General features: G+C 41.6%; 1 protein-coding gene across 6 annotated transcripts in view; it reads right to left on the reverse strand.

The window, feature by feature from the left end:
- Positions 1-25755, reverse strand: part of EIF2AK4 (eukaryotic translation initiation factor 2 alpha kinase 4) — a 162543-nt gene that overhangs the window by 28677 nt on the left and 108111 nt on the right. For 4 of the 6 annotated variants that reach the window (XM_060175102.1, XM_060175105.1, XM_060175101.1 and 1 more), the window contains 8 exons: positions 24321-24428; positions 23727-23855; positions 21225-21311; positions 17299-17411; positions 11083-11141; positions 9297-9394; positions 3714-3782; positions 3175-3219 (listed from right to left, as the gene is read on the reverse strand). In XM_060175102.1, coding sequence (XP_060031085.1) covers positions 3175-3219; positions 3714-3782; positions 9297-9394; positions 11083-11141; positions 17299-17411; positions 21225-21311; positions 23727-23855; positions 24321-24428 — 708 coding nt within the window. Of the gene's footprint in view, positions 1-3174; positions 3220-3713; positions 3783-9296; positions 9395-11082; positions 11142-17298; positions 17412-21224; positions 21312-23726; positions 23856-24220; positions 24268-24320; positions 24429-25755 lie in introns of those variants that run through there. The other 2 variants (XM_060175103.1, XM_060175106.1) reach the window with 2 other exon arrangements.

A 25755-nucleotide genomic window follows, 5' to 3' on the forward strand; every position in this document is an offset into this window, starting at 1 on the left:
GGTTTAAAAGCCAACGCTCTTTGGCAAATTGATGTTACCCACATACCTAACTTTGGCAAACAAAAATATGTGTTCATCTCAATTGATACCTTCTCTAAGTTTATGTGGGCTACAGCTCAGACTGGAGAAAACTCAAAAAAGCTTATAAGCCATATGCTCTCCTGTTTTGCTGTAATGGGCTTACATCTTCAACTTAAAACGGATAATGGACCTGCTTTTACCAGCAAACAATTTAAAGATTTTTGTTCCCTCTGGAACATTACTCATACTACAGGCATTCCGTATAATCCACAGGGACAAGGCATTGTTGAGAGGGCCCATCAAACTCTTAAGGCTCAATTAAATAAAGAAAAAGGGGAAATGTACCCCCCTAATATCCAGCTGGCAAAAGCCTTAACTACATTAAATCTCTTTAATATTTACAAAAACTCAGACCAACCTCCTATAATTCTTCATTGGCAAACACCACCCACCCTCCCAGCTATTAAAGTCAAATGGAAAGACCCACTTGATAAAATCTCGAAAGGACCTGACCCCCTGTTGACTATGGGGAGGGGTTTCGCATGTATTTTTCCACAAAATTACTCCAAGCCTGTTTGGGTTCCTGCCCGCCATGTCCGGCAATACCCACATGATGGCGCTGATATCCCTGAAGAACAAGAAACACTGCAAGAAGACTGGCTGCAAGAGGACTGGCTACAGGATGCACCCCAGGATCCATAATACAGCATGGCAGAATCAAAAAAAAAAAATCTGATTCACAGAACTTCCCCCCCCCCCCCGAATGAATGTCTTATGCTATGACTGGCCAGTTGTGTTTTGTGAGTGAGTGAAAAAAAAAAAATTGAGTGAGTTGAGTGACCAAAATTTTTGTATGACCCATTGTGCTCAGAGTACTCTGAAAGTTAACTGACTTTATATAAAACGGCTGGACGCAGCCATGGTTTCTGGAGACGTCCAGAAACAGTCCAAAAATTGTTCATTTCCCCTTTTGATTTCTTTTTTAAGTCTTGATATCAATATGAAATGTTTAGTCTTAAACTGTGTGAGTAAAGATGGTTCAACTATGACAGTAGATCTAAATTCACATTTGAAATGATATATCTTATTTACAAGTTTTTCTCCTCCTGTGTGTTATAAACTATATGTTTAATATGCGTGTTTCAAGTTTGGTAAACATTAACTTAACAGTTAAATTGTAACTTTGAAGCTACATTTTTACAAGAAGAGGTAAAATCAATTCATTTAAGTAACTGAGTGTTTAAGATAAAACTCTAAATATTCAATGTGACGATTCATCATCTCCTAAGTTAAAATACAAATTCTCTATACAGGACATTTTTGGAGGGCCCCCAAAAATGTCCTGTAAGCTATCTTGTGGAAATTAATCCACAACAAATTTGGCATCAATCTGATATTGTAAATGTACCAAAAAAAAAAAATTGTCACTAAAATGTGTTAACTCTAGTAACCTGAGTTTGCTTAAAAACCCAATGTAAAAATAGTTAAGAATCAATATATGTAACTTAAATTCGGTATGAAAACTTTGCTATATAAAGACTGCTACATGAGGTCACGTAAGATGACCTTTACACGAAATTATAAAGATACCTAAACCAGTTATAATCATTGAGTTATCAATTGTAGTAAACTTCTAATTTTTTACAAAGTTTTTTCATAAGTAATTGACTACAGCTATGACAAGCCTTCGCATAAAGAAGCATCTGCTCATATAGAATCCCCAGAAATCCATCTTGGACCCCTGACCTCTGACATCACCCACAATTACAGCCATCCCCCGAAACCCATGATGTGACCTGACACAATCTAGAGAACCTGATTCACAGACTCCGAAGGACAAGACTTTCCTACTGCCTTTCTCTCAACCATCGGTGTCTGCTCTTCCTGCTTCTGTTTCGCCCATCATGTTTTGGCGGTTCCAGGTCACTGTCTACAGAGAAGAAAAGTTCCGGTGGCCGTCCTCCTCCATCAAGATAGACGTGTGGCATTTATTTCCTGGCCGTTGACATTGGACTGATGCTTCTATAGAACTTGCTGGACACTCCTTTTATACTGCTGGACTTCTTGAAGAATGACTGTAGCAGTTCATAGAACTTACCGCCAGCTGACTCGGGATTTTGCAATGCCAGATCACTCCTCTAGCCCCTCGGCTTATCAGGCCCCCACTCCTCCACCCATCAGGCTCACTCTGTCTCTTGCTACTCTTACTTATCCCTCCCTGTCTTGTGCTAGTTCTTTTTGAAGACACTTACACACTATCATTCTGCTTTCTTTACAACAGGTTTCCGTTCACCCCTACACTGCTATTCCCCTGACAGAGATGAAGCCTTTTACAGACATTGACCCAGTTATATATGGCCATTAAGTAAGAGGAAGATGTTGGGGAATTGTGAGGATATGGTTGAGCTTGGAAGGGCTTGAGCCTGAGGGGTGTGTCAATCCTGTTAGTCTCTCTCTCCACGGAGAGGTTGAGCAAGGAGGGACAGTAGAACCCCAAAAAAGGTGTGCCTCTTATCAGTCTCCCTGCCTCACAAGGTGCCCCGCACTCCTGATACTATGGCAAAAAGTTAAAAAGAAAGGGGGAGATGTTGGATAGTATGCCACCTCCCCCTGGCTTCTGCTTAACCATATGCCTATATAGGGATTTACTGATCCAAAGCTTTGGTCTATTTACATAAATCACTCCAGGGCATTGGTGGTTCAGTGATAGGATTCTCGCCTGCTCCACCCCCTCCTTGTCACACCCTGATCCCTTCTTTGTCACACCCTGATTTTCACCAGTCACTTTTCTCTCCACCCTCTCTATATCACATCCTGTTTCCACCCTACTTGGAGAGTATAAAAACAGCTGCTCTTCTGATTAAAGACACTTGGAAATTGCTTTCCGGCTCCGAGAGTTCCAGAGTGTATCTCCTGCGGAAGTTGGTGCAGCACGAGTTCCTGATCCCTCTCCCACACAGCAGCCTAGATCAGCTCCAGTTGAGTTCTCTCCAACCCAGAGAGCACTAGCTTGGGGAGAAGGACCCTCAGGCTATCCCGGCAGTTTTGTCTTTGTTGCTTTTGTGTGGTATTAGGGACTGAAGCCAGTATCTCATTTATATAAGACAGCTAAGTCATTTCCCCTCCCAACTCAGAAGAGTTTACCTTGCTTACCTCTAATGATAAGAATTGTAAGATTGTCTCTTTGGATAGATCCACCTGTTGATAAAAAAGAAATGTACTTCATCTCTCGGAACTCTGGGTAACACATACTGACTTGTGACTATGTGTCAACTTGTGCTGGTACAACATAGATAGGGTGGTAGGGTCTGGAATGCTACTCTGCTATAAAGCAGAGGTGGTGAAACATGCAGCAATAAGACCTCACCAGTTTCTACATACTACAGACACCATGAAGCTTTGACATTGCTACCTGCACTTAGGTTAAGATCTAGTGAGGCAAAGGCCTGAAACACAGAAAAGTGAATCCCCTCTGCCCCTCACCTTTCAGAAGAACAATCTCTTAATTTTCTTCCCAGTTCTTTTAGCTTTAAATTGAATATAGTTTACATCAATAACAACTGACAATTTACATTATAACTGACTTGCATTCCAATAGCGGTGAAACTGAGCCAAAATGCCCTGACCTTGAAAACTCTTCTGGCTGTAGGAACAAAAGCTATCTTCAAGAATATTAAAAGAAAGTGACTTACAGCCAAAATTTCAATTTCACTGCTTTTCTGATGTAAGTTGGCAAGGGAGGCCTGAAGTCGGGTTTGCACCTAGCAAGAAAAAAAAATTCAGAATTCAGAACATGTCAAACCTAGCCATCTTTTTCTTAATCCTTTATTTTTTGCAAGGTTATAGCTGGGGCTCAGTGCCTGCATGATGACTCCACTGCTCCCCCATCTCACCTTTTTTTAAAAAAAAAGAAAAAGGAAGACGGAGAGAGACACCTGCAGTCCTGCTTCACTGCTCATGAAATAGGTTAGGGACTTAAAATGAACCCTCCTCAGAGGACCTAGTGGGGGTTGTATTGTCATGTGGAAAACTGGGAAATGTTATGCATGTACAAACTATTGTATTTACTGTTGACTGTAAAACATTAATCCCCCAATGAAGAAATTAAAAGAAAAAAAAAAGAGCCCTCCTGTGTGATAATGATGTGTGCACTCTACCAGGTGCACAACTGGCAGGCCCCAACCAAGCTGTTTTTCTTGCCATTTTACTTCCTATTCTAAGAAGCAATCATAGAGGAACAACCAAAGCTGAAAAGGGATCCATATATCTGTAGATCTGCTCTCACTTCAAAGAAGGATGAGTGTCTAGTCTATCAAGACCTCAGAGGAAAAAAGAATTTACAACTTCTTGATAATTTATTATTAATAAGTCACCTTTGCTTATTTGTAAAGAATTTTTTTTTTTTTTTATTACCACCAGGGTTATTGCTGAGCTTGGTGCCTGCAAATGAACCCAATGTTCCTGGTGGTCATTTTTCCTTTTTCTTATTTGGACAGAAAGAAACTGAGTGGGATGGGGAAGATAGAAAGGGACAAAGAAAGAGACACATGCATACCTCCTTCACCACTTGTGAAGCTTCCCCACTGCAGGTGAGGAGTGGGGGTTTGAACCTGAGTCCTTGTGCATAATAAAGTGTATGCTCAACTGGGTGCACCACTGCCTGGCCTCTCACCTTTGGTTATGTGTTTAAATTATTTTTATTTTGTTTTTGGTGCTATGGATCAAACACAGGGCCTCCTACATGCAAATCATGGAGCTACATCCCTAGTCTTTTTTGCAATTCAGAAATGACTGCTCAGTGCAGTCGTGTCAGTGCTCAGAGAAATGGGCATTTTAGGTGGCCAGGCAGTAGTGCAGTGGGTTAAGCACACATGTTGCGAAGCACACAGACTGGTGTAAGGATCCCAGTTCGAGCCCCCAGCTCCCCACCAGCAGGGAGGTTACTTCACAGGCAGTGAAACAGGTCTGCAGGTGTCTCTGTTTCTCTCCCCCTCCTCTCTCAATTTCTCTATCCTGTCCAGCAACAACAATAGGAAGAACAACAATGAAGGCAACAAAATGGGAAAAATGGCCTCCAGGAGCAGTGGATTTGCAGTGCAGGCATCGAGTCCCATTAATAATCCTTCAGGCAAAACAAAAAATAGGCATTTTAGTATGATGCTAATTTTGGAAAAAAGAGAAAAGGATAAATGAGACCATGGAACTGAAATATGGTAGGTGTTAGAAGCAGTCGAAAGGTATAGTATCCACACAGCATCCTGAAAAACAGCTAGGAGAGCCTACACAAATAAGGTGCCTGATCTTTTTGCCTTTCAACCTGATTACATTTCTTTTTTATTTTATTTTATTTATTTATTCCCTTTTGTTGCCCTTGTTGTTTTATTGTTGTAGTTATTATTGATGCCGTTGTTGTTGGACAGGACAGAGAGAGATGGAGAGAGGAGGGGAAGACAGAGAGGGGGAGAGAAAGACACCTGCAGACCTGCTTCACCGCCTGTGAAGGGACCTGCCTGCAGGTGGGGAGCCGGGGGCTCGAACCGGGATCCTGACGCCGGTCCTTGAGCTTAGCGCTACCTGCGCTTAACCCACTGCGCTACAGCCCGACTCCCCCAACCTGATTACATTTCTAACACCCACCCTCTTGCCAAGTGAGACCTGCACGCTGATCAATGTCATTAGCATTGGCTGACCCACTAGGACTATGCTAATCTCTACTCTCTCTTCAAATCCTTCAGGTAACACCTCCCTTCATGAAGCCTCCCCTGGCTCTCCATGCAAACAGTGGTCTTTCAACTGTATGTCTGGAGGCATTAACATTCATATTCAGCTTCCTATCACTTATTCTTGTTGATATGTTTCATATTGGTTTGCTCCCCTTACCCCCGACCTCTGAGAGAATTGGTTTGGCCCTTGCTAGTTTCACACCCTGTTTTCTCCCCGCCCCCTATGCTAAGGATGTCCAGAGTCTCAGCAGCAGCCACTGAGGGAGAATGATGGGGAAGCACATGGTGTGGTGATTTGCCCCTTCGTGAATAAAGATTAAACTGCAGCTTCTCAACCCAGCCGTGTGTCTCTGGTCGTCTCTGTCTACCGCCGCAAAGCTAGCCCGGCCAGCTGGAGCTCCGAATATTAACAACAAATAGCGCCCACATGGACCTGACCTGTGCATCTCTCAGATAAGTGAAGACAATTTGGCTACCTATGCACTATGGCCTTCTCTTCTGCTTATGAAGAGATCTCCAAAGGCCTCTGTCCTTTCTTCACGAGACTGTTTCTCTGTTTCTGGAACATTTATCTGTGGACCACTTTGTGGTTCCGCCCAATGCCAGTCCGCATGAGCCGGCTTTCCTCCACGTGGCACGGGGCATTGGGCGTGGGCTCCCTCCACGCTGCTCGGACCCCGGGGCACCTCGGCCCACACCTTCTGCACGGCTGGCCTGCCTGCCCTCCTGCTATGAAGTCTGGGCAGATCCCGAACCCCCCCGGAGACCGCGGGCTCCCTGCAGAAACTGTGCCCCCTGGCCGAGATCCTCAGCTCGGGTCTGAAGGTAGACGAGGTAGGATACGCAGAGATTTGTCCAGAGATCGCAACCTACAATTCCTAGAAGTGGAGCTGCATGGGAGGCCACCTCCGGATGGTGACCCCCCCAACAACTAAGACAGTACAGATCTAAATTCGTGTTTAAAATGACATGTCTTCGTAACAAAGGTTTCTCTCCTTGTGTATTAAAGACCATGTTTACGTGTGTGTTTAAAGTTTGGTAACATTAACTTTAAGGTTAAAAATATAACTTTAAGGCTATATTCTTACCAGACAGAGTTAAATGAAAAAGGTTTTCAACATAGTTCTCATAAAGGTAAAATTAACTTACATTTAAAGTCTGAGTTAAAAATTAGTTAAATATCAATACATTTTAACTAAGTTAGTCTAAAAAAAAAACAACCTGTGCACACCTAGGGTGTGTCTCCATCTTGAATGGGTGTAACAAAAGGTTAAAAAGACGTTGTTGATATGTAAAACGCTCAAATTCCTTCTCAATTAGAAACGTTAGATTGCGCTATGGTTATGCTAATAATTTTCATGCCTGAGGCTTTTTTCTTTCTATGGTTCATGTTTGCCTTTCCACATTTTATTGTTTAAACTTTAAATAGCCTTGGAATCGTGCTGGAAGGGACTTCCAATTGTAATAGAGCTATCAATTGTGGTAAACTTCTAATCTGCTACAAGTTTTGTTTCATAAGTAAGTGAATTGCAGCTGTCAAGTTCTCTACAGAAAAGCAGAATTCCGATGGCTGACATTCCCCATTGAGACAGACGTACAATTCTTCGGTGGACATCTGCTTTGGCCTCGCATTTCTATCGGACTCACTGGTACAACTCTTGGACACTTTGCACAAAACTAGCAGCTTCCCTGTATGCTGCTGGGTTTCTCAAATACTGACTGCAGCCAGCTGTCTTGTGACTCTAGGCCATATCCCTGCCCCCATGCTAGGTAATGCCCACAGAGAAAAAAAAATGCCCGTCGAGACAAAAGCCCCCAGAGGCAGCAAAGGTTCTTTAGCTGATAAAGCTTTGCCCACAGAGGCAAAAAATGGCCCCCTCAGGCCTTCCCTTGGCAGCACACTGGTCCTTGTTGCCCGCTTACATGTTTCTCCATGTTTGTGCCAGTTTCTTTTTTGAAAATGCCTGTACGATATAGGTTTCTGTCCACCCCACACCCCTGATACTGTGGTCATTTAGTTAAAAACAGAAGGGGGAATTGTTGGTATGTTTCATATTGGTTTGCTCCCCTTGCCCCCGACCTCTGAGAGAATTGGTTTGGCCCTTGCTAGTTTCACGCCCCGCTTTCTCCCTGCCCCCTATGCTAAGGATGTCCAGAGTCCCAGCAGCAGCCGCTGAGGGAGAATGATGGGGAAGGCACATGGTGTGGTGATTTGCCCCTTCATGAATAAAGATTAAACTGCAGCTTCTCAACCCAGCCGTGTGTCTCTGTCTCTGTCTACCGCTGCAAAGCTAGCCCGGCCTGCTGGCGCCCCCGAACTTTAACAACAATTCTATTCTCCAACAATATAGTGTGTGTGCATCTCAGATTATAATGGCTTTGAGGACTGGCACTATGACAGATGTCTTTTATATTTTAGACAGTATTTAACACAGAATTTGTGTTATGGCAGACACCAAAAAGAACATGTATACAGTGGAAACATGGCTGCCTTTGTGCTTGCTGTGCTAGAGCTCCTTTGCTCTGTTATTTTTAAAAACATTTTTATTTATTAATTATTGGATAGAGACAGAGAAAAACTGAGAGGGGAGGAGGAGATAGTGAGGGAGAGAGACAGATACCTACAGCCCTGCTTCACCCCTCATGAAGCTTCCCCCTTGCAGGTGGGGACAAGGGGACTGAACTTAGGGCCTTGTGCACTGTAATGTGAGCACTCAACCAGGTGCACCACCGCCTGGCCCCCTTTGCTCTGTTATTTAAAATAAACTCCATCTACTATTATAGCCAGATCAGAAAAGTTTTTGTTTCAGTCCAGTAATTTTGGTAACAGCTGCTTCTAGATGTCCAAAGTGCCAACATCTCTTAGGAGGACAGATGGGGCAGAGTTCCTGGCACGAGAGACATTTTAGGTGGCTGACAGTTTTAGACCCCACAAGTTAGGGAAGTGGGAAGAAATCAATTTCCAGGAAATTCTTTTTTTTTTTTCTTTCCATCTTTGTACTTCATATTAAAAAGCCATGGAGTGACCCAGGAGGTGGTGCAATGAATTCTCAAGTATGAGGTCCCAAATTTGCATGTGCCATAATAATGCTCTGTTTCTCTTTCCTCTCTTTCTCTCTCAAAAGCTGGGGATGGACAGTGGTGCACCCAGTTAAGCGCACAGAGTATCTGGATTTGAGCCCCTGCTTTCCACCTGCAAGGGGGACACTTGGAAAGCAGAGAAGCAGGTCTGCAGGTATCTATCTTTCTCTCTCCCTCTCCTTTCTCAATCTCTGTGCTTGTAATAAAAAACAGGGGGAAAAAAAAAGGACCGGGTTGTGGCATGCCTGGTTGAGCATACATGTTACAATGTGCAAGGACCTGGTTTTGAGCCCCTGGCCCCCATCTGCAGGGAGAAAGCTTTGCAAGTTGTGAAGCAGTGCTGCAGGTTTCTGTCTCTCTTCGTCTCTCCCTTTACCCTCTTGATTTCTGTCTGTCTCTAATAACTAAAGATAATAAAAACAGGGAAAAAAGAATTAAAAAGCTAAGTGAATTAACTGCTCATGTACCTACCTGGGTTTCGTACCGCCTCCTAGTACTGGCTGACAGCTTTTCTGGGGCTATCACGCTTACAATGGGAACCACTGTTGCTCCATGGATCTCAAACAAACCTGAAAAAAGAGTTTCCAAATTTTGACCTTCTCTGGCATCATTTTCTCTAACATACAACAGAGAGAGATGGTGGAGATGACTAGTAGCACCCACTCAGGGGTTTAAGGTCTGGATTATATCTGTGCCTCATCTCCTATATGTGCAACTGTCTACACTCAACTGGGTAGCACCGAGAACCCCAACACAATTTGAATACTTCAGTCAAGCCTGCCAGCCTCCTCAGGTGGGAGTGGAGGTGTACATATGGCACAGATATGAAAACCTCATGGACCTGAGAAAAGAGAACTCAGTGTGTCCCAAATTCTAATACTTCTCTCAATTCCTCAAACTATTTTGAGGCAAGAAGTCTATGGTAACAAAAATGAGCCTGAGGGGGCCGGGTGGTTGTGCAGCGGGTTAAGCACACTTGGCACAAAGTGCAAGGACCGGCATAAGAATCCCAGTTGGAGCCCCTGGCTCCCCACCTGCAGGGGAGTCACTTCATAAACAGTGAAGCAGGTTTGCAGGTGTCTATCATTCTCTCCACCTCTCTGTCTTCCCCATCTCTCTCGATTTGTCTCTGTCCTATCCAACAACAATGACAGCAATAAGAAAATAATAACAACAACAAAGACAATAAACAACAAGGGCAACAAAAAGGGGAAAAGTAGCCTCCAGGAGCAATGGATTTATAGTGCAAGCACTGAGCCCCAGTGATAACCCTGGAGGCAAAAAAAAAAAAAAAAGGAAAAATAGTAACAATAATAATAAAAGAGGAAAAAAATGAGCCAGGAAGATCAATTCTGCTGAAAGTCAAAATGCTTTCCCTTGGGCTGAACTGGGACCCCTTTCTTTCAGTAAGATTGATAGACGTAAAGAAGTAAAAGGTGTGAATACAGTATTATTCAGTCTCTAGACTTTCTTGACAGGTGTCTTTTCCTCAGAGATTTTAAAATACTTTACTTTTCTATATGGCAAACATTTCTAAGGAAGTTATACATACTTAATTTATGCAGCAAACCAAGCATGAACAAGATTAAAGCACTTGGGAAATTAACACAGCTAAACAAGCATATATGGGGCTGGGAGATAGCTCACCTGGTAGAGCATACACTTAGCTATGTGTAAAGACCTGGGTTAAAGTTCCCAGTACCACATGGGAGCACCATACGCAGTGCCAGGAGACGCTCCATAAATAGTGGAATCTCACAGGCTCCAGTGCAAAAAACAGAAAAAAAAACCAAAAAAACAAAAATTAGGAATATACTAGGACTGTAAATACCACCAAACTCAGTCATTTTGTCATTGTTTAGGATGTGGATTTCATAGCTCAGGTAAATTCCATTGGTATAACTTATTGTGTAACTTATTATGCTACTTTAATATTTATTTACAAATGTTTATTATCTTTATTTCTTTGATAGAGACAGTCATATATCAGGAGGGAAGGGGGAGATAAAGAGAAAGACACCTGCAGCCCTGCTTCACCACTTACAAATCATTCCCCCTGAAGGGGGGGGAGTGTGGGTAACATGGGTTCTTATGCATTGTAATGTATGTTCTCAAGCAGGTGTGCCACCACCTAACCCCTAAAATTTATTTCTGATGCAATAAGGAGTTAGCTCCAGTTCTAAGTGCTGACAACAAACATGTACATGTAAGTAACATGCAAACAATGCTATGATTAGAGTAAAATTAGTAATTATACCTGAAGCATTAGAAAACGACCCCTTCAGATTCTGCACTGCGAGATTATCGGAAGCTTCTCTAAAATCAAGCAAACAAAAACAATTAGAAAACAGTCAATTATAATAGAAGCAATACAGATAACATAGTGAAGCTGTATTTTTTTTTCAATTAAACACAAAAAGGTTTAAAAAATTGGATATTAGTAGAGGAAAATAACAAAATACTTTCACCTAATTATGCTTTTGGTCAAGAGTGAGTAAAAATTATAAAGGTGTCATTTCCAGTTAACAAATATCTAAGGATGACATTCTGATTTATTTAATTTGGTCTTAAATCCTGATTTAATATAAGAAGCTAATTTCTTCTTTCCTCCCTCCCTCCCTTCCTTCCATCCCCCCTTTGTTTTTCTCTTTCTCTCTCTCTCTCTTTCCCTCCCTCCCTCCCCCAAAGCACTGATCAGCTCTGGCTTATGGTAGTGCAAGAGACTGAACTTGGGGCTTTGGAGCCTCAGGCTTGAGAATCTCTGCATAACCATATCTATAGCCACTCTAGTAGATTATTTCTTTAAAAAAAAATTTTTTTTTGGTCACTTCTGGAGGCATGACTATGAAGTAGGAGCTCTCCTGTTAAAGTAGAAAAAGCAACAACAACAAAAAAAATCACCTGAAAACTCAACAAAATACAACCATGATTTCATCAGAAGCTCACTAAGCCACAGCCACCAAGTCACAGATGCTACTGTGATTACATTCTGAACTCCCTGGGCATATGACTTCACCAATATGTCCTGGAACCTTACCTCTCCAGAGTTCTACCCCACTAGGGAAAGACAGAAACTGACTAGAGGTATGGACTGACCTTTTAATGCCTGTCCAGTGGAGAAGCAATTATAGAAGCCAGAATTCCCACCTTCTGTACCTCCAAAAGAATTTTGGTCCATACCAAAATTAATGTTAGTGGGAAGAAATGTTAGTGAGAAGATGAACAGAAATGTTAGTGGGAAGATGAACAGAGGGCTCTGAAACTCCAATTCTATCAGGACTCAGAGAGAAAGGAAGAAAAAAGGAAGGACACTCATAAGTTTTAACAGATGTAGCTATGACTTAGAAAGAGAAGGCAAGACCAAAGAAAAAAATGGGCAAATATATATATAACAGTCAACTTGTCTGTATCTGTGATCTCAGAACTACTGCAGTTTCCAATGGAGGGAATAGGGACACAGAAATCTAGTGATGGGGATGGTGTAGAATTATGCCCCTGTTATCTAATAATTTAGTAAATCATTATTAAATCACTAATAAAAATAGATGGAAGAGAACAAAATTTTAAAACTTAGTGATTTACCAGTGATTTGTAAGAAATAGGGATATAATTCCATACCACACCCACCAAAGTTCTGTCATAACCCTCCTCCCCATAGTTAAAAAAATTTTTTTTTGAAATATTTATTCCCTTTTGTTGCCTTTGTTGTTGTTTCTTTTCTTTTCTTTTTTTAATTTATCAAAAGGAAACATTGACAAAACCATAGGATAAGAGGCGTACAACTCCACACAATGCCCACCACCAGAACTCTGTATCCCATCCCCTCCCCTGATTCTTTAACCCTCTGGGAGTATGGAGCCAAGGTCATTGTGGGATGGAGAAGGTGGAAGGTCTGGCTTCTGTAATTGCTTCCCTGCTGAACATGGGCATTGACAGGTCGATCCATACTCCCAGCCTGCCTCTCTCTTTCCCTGGGGGGAGGGGCTCTGGGGGAAGCGGAGCTCCAGGACACATTGGTGGGGTTGTCTGTCCAGGGAAGTTTGGTCAGCATCATGCTAGCATCTGGAACCTGGTAGCTGAAAAGAGAGTTAATATACAAAGCCAAACAAACTGTTGACCAATCATGGACCTAAAGGCTGGAATAGAGCAGATGAAGAGTTAAGGGGTCCTCCATTTTGTAAATAGCTAGTAGGCATATTTTTTGGTTATATCCCAAAGGGCCTGTGGCTATACTAGTTTTTGTTTTTTTTTTTTTTTTCCCTGAACCTGATATGCAGGTGGATCCAAGTTATTGTCTGGAGAGATGATGTCATGGCTGGAAAAAGGACCAGAAAACTGAATCAGGGAAGAGAGTAACTCCCTAATATGGGAAAGGGGTATAAATATTGTTGACTGTAAACCCCACATAGTTTTTTTTGTTTAATGTTTCTGGGTTTTTTTTGGGGGGTATTATCTTTATTTATTGGATAGAGACAGCCAGAAATCAAGAGCGAAGGGGGTAATAGAGAGAGAGAGAGAGAGAAGAGATACCTGCAACACTGCTTTACCACTTGCAAAGTTTTCCCCCCACACATGGGGACTGGGGGCTCGAACCAAGGTCTTTGCTCACTGTAATATGTGCACTCAACCAGGTGTGCCACCACCCCCCCACCATCATAGTTTTCCCTATAGTTATGGATTGAAATATGTATGTATGTATGTATATATTCCAAGTTCATATGTTTGAATTCTCTATAGTCCACTTATGAATGAAATTATCCTGCAGTTGTCCTTCCTTTTTCCTCTTCCCTCTCAGACAAAAGAAATAGTGCCTGACTTCATCATTCTCTAGAATCTCCTCTCTGTGATGGTACAAAAACTAGGGTTCCTAGTCACAAAAGTTCCAGGTCTCAGTAGAACTGGGACTCAGAGTCCTCTGGTCATTTTTCCTTAACATTTTCCTATCTAGGAGTATGGACCAAAATGACTTTGGGGGTGCAGATGGACAAGGAAGTTAGTTGGTCAATCCATACCCCCAGCCTGTCTCTATCTTTCCCTAGCAGGGGAGGTCATCTGCCTTAGGAGGTCAGGATGGGATCAAAGTAGCATCTGGGACTTGGTGAAGGCAGTGAAGTTGAATTTATCCACTTGAGGTACACATGGGAAGAGATGAGGGCTAGGCAAGAAAAGGAAAGTGATGTTCACTTTATATAAGCCAGGATTTCTCTGTCTTGACATTGCTGACACTGAGGGCAGAAAGTTCTTTGTTGAGGGTGGGGTCAGTCTTGTGCACCATCTCTGGTCTATACTAGACCCTTATGTGACAAACATCTGGAGAGGCAAACTGCTGCTGGCTGGGAATCACTGAGATAGCTAGACATGATTTTCCAGTCATAAGCATAGCTATAGGAGTTGTAATTATGTAGAAAAGCTGAAAGGAAATTAAGATCCCTTCTAATCCTACTAATTACAAATAACTACAGTACTGACTGTGTAGTTTGGTTGAAGCAAAAATGGGATCATACTATAAATATCTTCTTTGTAGAATCTTTCCATATCAATAAACTCAAGTTTTACTGGCATCATTATTTTAAAACTGATATAATTTTAAAGAGACTACCAGGTATTTCACCATATTTACCATAATTCAGACAATCTTGTATAACTACCAGATAGTTTTTCTCATATGCAGAATATAGAAAATAAACTTGAAAAAACAAACGAACAAAAAACAGTGACCAAATTATCTTAGACTCTGTAGAAACTACAGTGGTTATCAAAGGAGGCAGGTACAGGACTTTGGTGCAGAATATGGTTACTTACATGTACCATGTATAGTTGTGAAGCCATAATCTTGATCTCTCATTTTTTAAGTTGATTAACTAATTTTTTTAAATCTTTTTTTTTTGGGAGTCGGGCTGTAGCGCAGCGGGTTAAGTGCAGGTGGTGCAAAGCACAAGGACCGGCATAAGGATCCCGGTTTGAACCCCAGCTCCCCACCTGCAGGGGAGTCGCTTCACAGGTGGTGAAGCAGGTCTGCAGGTGTCTTTCTCTCCTCCTCTCTGTCTTCCCCTCCTCTCTCCATTTCTCTCTGTCCTATCCAACAACGACAACAACAATAATAACTACAACAATAAAACAAGGGCAACAAAAGGGAATAAATAAATAAAATAAATATTTAAAAAATAATAATATCTTTTTTTTTCATTTTACTTATTTATTGTTGGGTAGAGACAGAAGTTGAGAAGGGAGGGGCAGAGAGATACTTGTAATCCTGCTTCACCACTCAAGAAGCTTTCCCCCTGCAGGTAGGGACAAGAGGCTTGAACCTCTCTCTCTACCTCCCCCTCTCCTCTCAATTTCTCTCTATCCTATCTAATTTTAAAAAAGAAAAAGAAATAATGGCCACCAGGAGCAGTGAATTCATAGTGCCAGTACTGAGCCTCAGTGACAACCCTGGTAGCAATAAAAACAATTAGTAATAATGACTAGTATCCTAGGATCTTTATTAAAATAATTGTGGACCAGGGAGATATAGCACCGTCAAATTTTTATGCTAGAGACTTCAAGTCCCAGATTCAGCCAGCATCACCATAATCCAAAGCAAACCAGTGCTCTAGTTTAAAAAATATAATAAAATAATAGCAATAATGTGGCTTGGAAGATTCCTCAGTGGATAAAGCATTGGACTCTTAGGCATGAGGTTCTGAGTTCAATCCAAGGCATCACATATGCTAGAGTGATACTCATGTTCTCTCTCTCTAATAAATACATAAATAAAACACTAAAATATATAAGTAAATGAAAAGTTTTACATTTTTATTTACTTTTATTGAGTGGCCAGAGCACCACTCAGCAATGGCACATATGGTGGAGAGAACCTGGAGGCTCAAACATACAAGTCTTGTGTTCTACCTTGGTCCATAAAAAGACCTTAGAGAATTCCAGGGTCCCTAGAGCTTTGATACTCTCACTTACAACATCACAATATTTGTTGGTACAAGATATTTTTATTCCTAAATTTTTCATTAGTAGTGATTTAATAGTGGTTCACAAAATTATAAGATTTTGGGGAGACCCATGAGGTGGTATAGATGATAAAGTGTTGGACTCTCAAGCATCAAGTCTTAAGTTCAGTCCTGGGCATTGCATGTGCCAGCATGAAACTCTGGCGTTCTGTCTCTTCTGCCCTATCTCCTCTTTCTCATTAATAAATAAACTAAGGGGCCAGATGGTGGCACACCTGGTTAAGCACACATATTACAGTGTGCAAGGACCCAGGTTCAAGCCTTGTGTAATTTCTTTTTTGTCTCCAGGGTTATCTCTGGGACTCAGTGCCTACACTACAAATCCACTGCTCATGGAGGATATTTTTTCCCTTTTGTTGCCTTTGTTGTTTATTGTTGTTATTATTATTACTGCCATTGCTGTCATTGTTGTTGGATAGGACAAAGAGAAATGAGAGAGGAGGAGAAGACAGAGGGGGGAGAGAAAGATAGACACCTACAAACCTGCTTCATAGCTTGTGAAGTGACTCCTCTGTAGGTGGGGAGCTGGGGGCTCAAACTGGCATCCTTATGTGGATCCTTAAGCTTTGTGCCATGTGCACTTAACCCACTGTGCTACCACACCTCCCCCCTCCAAGCCTTGTGTAATTTCTCCCCTGCAGGTGGATACTGGGGATTAAACCTAGGTCCTAACACATAGTAATGTGTGCCACTGCCCAGCCCCCCCCCTTTTTTTAGTTTTAAGATTTTTATTTTATTAAATTCGCTTCTGGATAACTGTACCATTTTCCCCATCATAAATATATGAAACAAAACATACATCTTTCCCCAGAAAACTTATCTGTCAAATCCATTAACAAAATGTGACAAAACTTCACTGAATAGCAGACCAAATAAAATAGTAGCTAATAGATATATTTTGACATTTCAGATCTCTCAACATGACAGAATTTTTTTTTCTTTATTTTTTCTATATTTATTTCCCCTTTTGTTGCCATTGTTGTTTTTTCATTGTTGTTGTAGATATTCTTGTTGTTGTTGATGTCGTTGTTGTTAGATAGGACAGAGAGAAATGGAGAGAGGAGAGGAAGACAGAGAGGGGGAGAGAAAGATAGACACCTACAGACCTGCTTCACTGCCTGTGAAGTGACTCCCCTTCAGGTGGCTTGAACTGGGATCCTTACGCCGGTCCTTGTGCTTTGCACCACGTGCGCTTAACCCACTTAACCCGCTGTGCCTGACTCCCATGACAGAATATTCTTTGACATATTCTGATGAACAAACACTGAAAAAAGCAAATTGACTAATCTTAAATAGTAGTTGGTATTATTAAATGATTAAATTATTTAGAAGTAATAGAATGGTTAAGTGAAAGTTATCCTTATATATTGGTTTCTTGAAAGGATCAACCGATTTTTGAAATTAATGTACATAAGGTCTATGCAGGAAGTGACGGTCAGTTTGGGGGCTTTTGTTTGCTAAGTTACCTGACAGTCCTTTCATCGCTGATTTTAGTCCTCAGTTTCTGCACAACATGGTCCACAAGGTCTGACTCCGGCACACGCTTCTCTGTTTGCCTTTCTTTCTCAAAAGACTTAACCTTAAAAATAAAACAGGTGCATTATTTGGAAGGACATTTTGAAGCCAGATTGAATCAGCACCATAGTAAGATTGCTAAATTGATAGGTTAGGTCAGCAGTTCTTAACCATTGGGAATTTTGCTCCTCTCAGGTATTTGGAGACATTTTTGGTGTAGCAACTCAGATGAGTGCTACCATGAACAGGACAGTTCCATCCCCCATCCTATCCCACAGAATTATCTGGTCCAAAATATCAAAATCCTATTGAAAAATCTGGGTCCAGACTAGAATAGCTTACAATAGATAAGAGAGTTTTTAAAATAAAGTTAAAGGGCTAAGATGAATTAGCTTCCAGGATTATAGGATCATTGACAGCAGGGTCTGTAGCTTAAATAACTTATCTTCTTCATGGTCCTAAGTTCAATCACTCACATAACTTGAAGACTTAAGATACAGCTGTTTGATTTTTTTAAAAATTAATTTATCCTTTCTTAAATAAAAAATAAATTTAAAAAGATCATTTTAAAGTGCATTTGCTGAAGGAATGGCCTCCTGCCTTTTCAACAGGAAGATGATAATGCTACTGACCCAACATTAATAGTGGCAGAATTGGGGGCTGGGTGGTGGTGCATCTGGCTGAGCATACATATTACAATGCGCAAGGACCTGGGTGCAAGCTCCCAGTCCCCACCTGCAGGAGAAAAGCTTCACAAGTGGTGAAGCAGTGCTGCAGGTCGGTCTCTCTCTCTCTCTCTCCCTCTTAATTTTACTATGTCCTATCAAATAAAATCATATATAAAAATTTAAAAAATAGTGGCAGAAGCAAGATTCAAAAGAGGTAGGCATGTTGGAACCATGTACTAAAATGAACAAGATCATATTTAGTAATGATTTTGCCAGTTCATAAATCTTTTTTTTAATATTTATTTATTCCCTTTTGTTGCCCTTGTTGTTTTATTGTTGTAGTTATTATTATTATTGATGTCATCTTTGTTGGATAAGACAGAGAGAAATGGAGAGAGGAGGGGAAGACAGAGAGAGGGAGAGAAAGATAGACACCTGCAGACCTGCTTCACCGCCTATGAAGCGATTCCCCTGCAGGTGGGGAGCTAGGGGCTTGAACCAGGATTCTTACACCAGTCTTTGTGCTTTGCACCACCTGCACTTAACCCACTGTGCTACTGCCCAACTCTCATAAATATTTTAAATATATAAGGGGGATGGGCAGCGGTGTGCCTGGTTGAATGCAAGTGTTACCATGTCCAGGAAACCAGGTTCAAGCCACCGAGTCCCCACCTGCAGCAGGGATGGTTCACAAGAGGTGAAACCGTGCCCAATCTCCTCCTCCCCCTCTCAACTTCTGTCTTATCAAATTAAAATATAATAAATATTTTAAAAAGAATATATAGAAAATAATAAGCATAGCACAGTATCTCAAATAAGCAGTATACTAGATAGGATTATTATCAGGTAAGATATTTCAGAAAAGAGGGCTGGCAAAAGATCCAATAGCTCGCTCACTTGTATAGCTGCTTTGTCATGTAGAAATGACCAAACGATAAATATTTAGGCTTTGTGGATCACTCACTATTTTTGCTACACTTTTAAAAAAAGTTAATAAAGTAAGACTAGTTCTTTTTTTCTGAATAGACAAAAGAACCTTTTTTAAGTTTATTTTTTCTTAATGACTAATATTGATGTATAAAATTGTGAGATAACAAGGGTATAATTCCATATAGTTCCCACCACCAGAGTTCTGTGTCTCTATTCCCTCCACTGGCAACTGCAGTAGTTTTCCCAAGGTCACCAATTTGAGCTGATTCTTTGACTATCATATCATATCTATCTATCATCTATCTACTTATCTTTCCCCCCTTTTTTACTGGTCCTGCTTTTACTTCTAAGTCACCCCTATACCTACTAACTACTTCCAGGTATCTTTCTTTTTATCCTTTTCTCTCTCAGGTAAGAAACAGTGCCTAGTTTCCTCTGGTGTTTTCCAGATTCATTTTCTTTTCATTGCTAGTATAAAAACAAGATTCCTATTGACAAAACACTTCTGGTGGTACAAGGACACGGGTATTTTTTCTACATTTTAAAAAAAGGTTGAAAAGACTACTATACTAGTAACGTAGAGGCCACGCAAAAGCAGGTTGCGCTTTTTCAATAAAATGTGTCCAGTAGGGCTGGGGGTCGACCTACAAATGCCCATTTCCAGTGGAGAAGCAATTATAGAAGCCAGAACTCCCACTTTCTGTACCCCATAAAGAATTTTGGTCCATACTCTCAGAGGCAGAGAACTCTGATGACCGGAGGGTTCCAAACTCCAATTCCATCAGGACCCAGAGAGAGAAGAGAGAAAGGGGGGGGGGGGGAAGGACACCTGGAAGTAGTAAGAGGTGTAGGTATGACTTAGAAAGGAAGGGAAGGCAGGACCATAAGAAAATATGGGGGGACCTCCAGCCCTGCTTCACTAGGGAAAGAGACAGGCTTGGAGTAAGGATTGACCTGCCAATGCCCATGTTCAGTGGGGAAGCAATTATAGAAGCCAGACCTTTCACCTTCTGCACACCATAATGACCCTGGGTCCATGCTCCCAGAGGGATAAACGATAGGAAAGCTTTCAAGGGAGGGGATGGGATGTGGAGTTTTGGGGGTGGGAATTGTACCCCTCTTATCCTATGGTCTTGTCAATATTTCCATTTTATAAATAAAAATTTTAAAAAATATGGGGGAAACATATGTAATAGTCAACCCCTATTTGTGATATGGGTTGTTTCAATGGAGGGAATGGGGACACTGAAATCTGGTGGTGGGAAAGGAGGAGAATTATATCCCTGTTGTCTTATTATTCTGTAAATCAATATTAAATCACTAATAAATATTTTTGGCTTGTAGGTTATACAAATCTAAAATTCCCTATGAAAAAAAATGAGAAAAACAATAAACCCAAAATTAGTAGAATGAATATTAAAGAATGGAAAATCAGTAAAATATAAAATGAACAATAAGTAAGGAAGAATCAGTAACATCAAAAGCTGATCCTCTGAGAAGATAAAATTGTAAACCTTTAGCCAGTCTGATGAGGAAAAAAAGAAGATAGACATAAATTACCAATTTTATCAGGGATGAAGAAGAGATATCACTACAGACTCTGCAGATAGCAAATGGGAATATTTATAATTTAAATGAAATGGAAACATTCTGGGAAAGATATCAGCTATCAAAATTTACTTACAAAAAAAGAAGCAACCTTACTAGCTCTCTACCTAGACTAATAGAGCTTTTCTGGTGAACTCTACCAAATATCTGAGGTTGAAACAATACTAACCAACTTACAAGTATCTTCCAGAAAGCACTTTACAACTCATCTTTTGAGGTCAACATTATTCTGATATTAAAACAAAGAAATTATAAGAGAAAAAGAGAAATGCTGATTTTTTTTCCCCTTTAAAAGTAGCAACAAAGGTAAATAGCAATATACTTATGAGCATTCTTAGGTAAACAGGTTGGAAATCAGAGGATATTCCAGTCAGCTGGTATTGGCTCTAAGTATTATTTTTATTTTCATAAGTAGATAAATGGGCAAGGTGAGAAAAGTAGGGAAAACAACCCTGTAGTTACATTTTTATTTCGTAAGTTCAATGTGTCCAGATTCAGAATCTTTCTTATTTTATACCCTTTTATCCATGAGCAGGTCCAGCAACCCAAAGGCAGAGCCAAGTAATAGATCCCACCCACACCCAAGGCCAAGGTCTCAGTAGCAGCTGGGAGCCCGGCACTGAGAGTCCAAGGGCTTTGGTAGCTTGTAAAATGTTTCTTCCAGACTTTACCTTGACATGGTTTCCTTCTTTATCTGAGACAAGGGCCACACAGGTGATCTCATGATGTCTGCAGTACTCCTGCAGTTCTTCTTGGGACTGAAACAAATAACCACAATGTAAGAAACAAAATACTACCTGGGGGCCAGAAGATAGCTCACCTGGAAGAGTATGTGCCTGACCACACATGAGGACCTAGGTTTGAGCCATGATACTTCACGAAGAACATAGTGGATGACACTAGGGGAACTCCAGGAACCATGGAACAGTGCTAAGGTGTCCCCCACCCACCACAAATTAATAAAAAGGATAAAACTGGGCCCACCAAAAAAGTCACATAGTGATATTCCACATGCATTGAGTTTCAGAGTTTATTGCATGGCGCTGCCACTGCAGCATAGCTGCCACCAGCTTCCTTCAACTGAGGAAGATGAAAACACTCATCAATGTATTCCAAAGTGAATCCCAGACATGATAGTTTCAGAGGTAATGAATATTAAGCAAGAGCCAGAGAAATGGGTCCCCATGTATGTAGCCCAGGTTTGAGCCCTGACACCATGTGGGGAGAACTATGATGGCACAGGGGAAGCTCTGCTTCTGTTTCTCTGCCTGAGTGAAAGTCAGCCCAGAGCAGTGTAGCTGTACATGCGAGAAGTCTCAGCAACACACACACACACACACACACACACACACACACACCAATCAACCTAAATAAATAACAAGAAGTGTACAAAATTCAAAGGTGGAATAAGACCTTTCCAGCTTTCCTTACTTTTGCTATTGTTTAGGGGCCAGGGATAATCATTGTGTTCAGGAAATACTGAAAGGTTTTTGAAAGCTTCAACTAGGATGGAAGGTGCCAATTATTATTATAATGTTCTCTCTCTCTCTCTCTTTCTCTCTCCTCTCTCTCTTTTCTCCCCACCCCCCCACAATCACATGCATGCATAGGCCTTTGAGGGAAGCAAAGGCAGTGGTGATTGTGCAAAAAGCAAAGGACTCAGGGAGTGGGAGATAGGTGGGGGTAGAGAAGGTGTTGGGGCCAGAGTGCAAGGTAGTGAAGAAAGACTTAAGTTGGCAGTGGGAGTGGTGTACAGACACCCATCGTGGGAGATGAGAAATTAGAAATTATACCCATGTGTCAACAACTGTAAACCATTATTTTTCCAATAATATGATTCTTTTTTGGGGGGACAAGGAAAAAGAAACATTGGGAGGTGAAAAGCAAAGCTGAAACATGAAGGAGAGAAGTGTCAGAACAGAGGAGTCTATATAGGGCTGAAGTTGCCCTTACTGGGCTTATGTGTTTCCTCCCTCCCTCCTTTCTTTTTCAAATTACTTATTTAGAAGAGATAGAGGGAGAGAAATTGAGCTCCCCGACCCCCACCGGTAGGGAATGGAGGCTTGAATCCGGGTCTTTGAGCTCCACTAGGTGCACCATGACCTGGTCCTAGACAGATATTTCTTTAACAATTCTTGACACAAATGAATAAAGATGCGAGAGGCTACTGCCCTGTCAAGCAGCTACCAACTGCTGCTCAGACATTTGTGATGTAAATCTTTACACAACAAGCAAGACAGCAGGGGCTGCAGAAACCTCTGGGTAGGTGCTTTCAAATAAGGGGTATGTGAATACTGGGCAGGGCATCTATGTTCTGGAGCCCCCTCATCACACCAGGGGGCCCCTTGCATGTGGGTGGACACTACATAGAGTACATGGTCTCCTGTGATCTGCTGTGACTGCAATGAAGCTACTTACCTAAATACTGCCCATTCTAGAGGGCATGTGGCAGGCTCTCTCTAAGCCTTTGTGAGAACTATGATGACCTGAGGGAGGGGGCAGAGAACTTTGGTGAGATCTGTGGTATAAAACTATACTCCTGAAATCTTATAATCTTGTAAACCACTATTAAACCACTAACAAAAATTAAGTAAAGGGCAGACAGGTACTGGACCTGAAGTTCGAGGATTCAAAGCCACCAACTACACACAGAATGTTTTAGGAAGTGTGGTTGGTGGGAAATGGCTGTGCAAATAATTGCATGGCCTGATTCCTAGAATCTATAAGTATGCCTTACTTGGGAAACGAGACAGATAAACTATTTAGGTGGGTCCATTATAATCATAAGGGTCCTTATAAGAGGAAGACAGCAAGTTCATTGTTAGAGACGGAAGGTCAGAAGCATCAGCCCAAGAGGAAAGGAGATGGACGAAGGGGCCATGAGCCAAGGAACGCAGGCAAATTCTAGGAACTGGAAAAAAGCAAGGAAGTGGGTTCTTGATCACTTTCTCCAAAAAGAGTCAGCTCTGTTGACAGTTTGATTATAGCCCAGTGAGACTGATTTTGGACTTCTAGATCTTAGTATTGTAGGACTGTCAACTTGTGCTGCTTTAAACTGTCTGTGGTAATAACAACGATCAGAAACTGAAGAAGTAAGGTGAACTAAAGAGGATCTGAGACCCCAACAGCATGGGGGCTGATATGCACTGTAGCCAGGCTTTCTGGGTCATTACCTGTGACCAGTCATACATGATTTCTGCTGTGATTCCCACAGCCCACAACTTCTGGGTTAGGTTGATGGCTCTGGACATGGACATCTGGCCCACACACACAACCAGGATATCACAAGAGCTTATTGTAACCTGCATGAGAAACAAGGGGAAGATAGCACTGATGTGAAAACAGGTACCTGAAAATCTTGTGCAGCAATGCATATGCAGGAGCCTGCTTCAGTGTGAAATAGTCAAGAGCTCTGACCCTTGTGGTTCAGACAGAAATGATTTCAGATGCCATAAACCACTAGAAAGACATTATTTTCTCCCTGGAAAACTAATTTTGCTTGAAACATATTGGGGAAAGAACCACTTCTAGCTCTGCAGAGTTTGGTAAGATTTCTGAACCAGAGGCTTTGAGACAAGCCTGTTAACAACTATTAACATCTCCCTCCTATTTCCATTGAGTGTGGAAGGATGGGAATGCAAGGATTCTTAGGCTCACCTAGTGTATCAAAGTTCCCTTGCCTTTGGTTTACAGCTGGTGCTCCCAAGTGAGAAACTACAAAATGAAAGACAACTCAAAGTAGGCTGGAAAGCAGAACTGAAACTTACAGATTCTTCCATGTTGAGTATAGCAGCTGATATCTTGTCTATGGCTATGCTGACCCCAATGGCAGCAGGAACTGGCCCCAAAGCCTGTGGTCCTCTAAAGTGAGGGATCTGCAGAGAGATACACACTTCTCTGGTTAGGACTTAGTGATGTGACAATCAGTAAAGTAACTGCTACTGGGCATGTGCTATCAGAAACTTCTCAAAGGGAGGGAAGGACAGGAGGTGGGGTGGGGGAAGTATGCATGCACATTTCGGAGAATGCTAATAAATTTGCGCCTCAGTTTGTACTGTTCAATATGGCAACTATAAGCTACATGTGCCTTTAGCATTTGAAATATGGCTGATCTAAATTGAGGGATGCTATATACATAAAACACACACTGGTTGCAAAGACTTAGTGAAAAAAAAAAGGCAAATAGCGTGAAAAAGAAAGTAAATGATGAAATCACATTGTGGATGTATTGGGTTTGGAAGTAATGCCACATTCCCATCTCTACCCCAACAGTGTTCTTGGAGAACAGGATTCCTAGAATTCCAGAACTTTTTTTTTCTCCAGGGTTATTGCTGGGGTTCAGTGCCCTGCACCACAAACCCAAACCCACTGCTCCTGGTGGCCATTTTTTCCATTGTTGTTGCTCCTGTTGTTTTTTTATAGGACAGGGAGAAATTGAGAAAGGAGGGAGAGACAGAAAGGGGGGAGAGAAAGATAGACAACTGCAGACCTGCTTTACCACTTGCAAAGCTACCCCATGCAGGTGGGGAGCTAGGGGCTCCAACAGAGATCCTTGCACCAGTCCCTGTGCTTCACACTATGTGCCCTTAATCCAGTGTGCTACCACCTAGCCCTCAAATTCCAGAATAATAACCCAGCACAAGCAAGAACAAGCACTGCCCTCCTTGTATTAAGGAGGCTCAGTGGGAGGCCAGACTTTCCATCAGTAACACAGTCTCTTGTTAGTGCCTTACCCCCAGCTCCTTAACACAGTATCAGTGCAGGCTCCAGGGAAGCAGTAACAGTAACTTCTCCCACCCTGAAGCTATTGAAGAAGGTTGTGTAAGGAGCCTGGGTCATCAACCCCAGCTGAAGCAAGCAAGGAGACACCTCCTTGTCCCCCAGTGTGGTATCAGGACAGGGTTATAAACCAGTGTCTAATGATTATCAGAACGTCCACAACAATAACAAATCATACATTTTACCAAGACTCAGGATCTCAAAGTGAGTGAGAAAAGGCAGACACCAGTGCCAAGGTGACACAGATATTAACATTTTATAACTATCAAAATTTCTTTCAGAAGTATTATAGACTTCAAACAGGCAGAAAATACAATAGACCCAACAGAAAAATGAAGATGATGGTGGAAAGAATCAGGGAAGCTGAAGATACCACTACAAAAATTAACTCAGTCTGAACAGAGAAGGAAATAGGCTATAAAG

Source organism: Erinaceus europaeus, chromosome 16, assembly GCF_950295315.1.
Source record: "Erinaceus europaeus chromosome 16, mEriEur2.1, whole genome shotgun sequence".
NCBI classification, from domain to species: Eukaryota; Metazoa; Chordata; class Mammalia; order Eulipotyphla; family Erinaceidae; genus Erinaceus; species Erinaceus europaeus.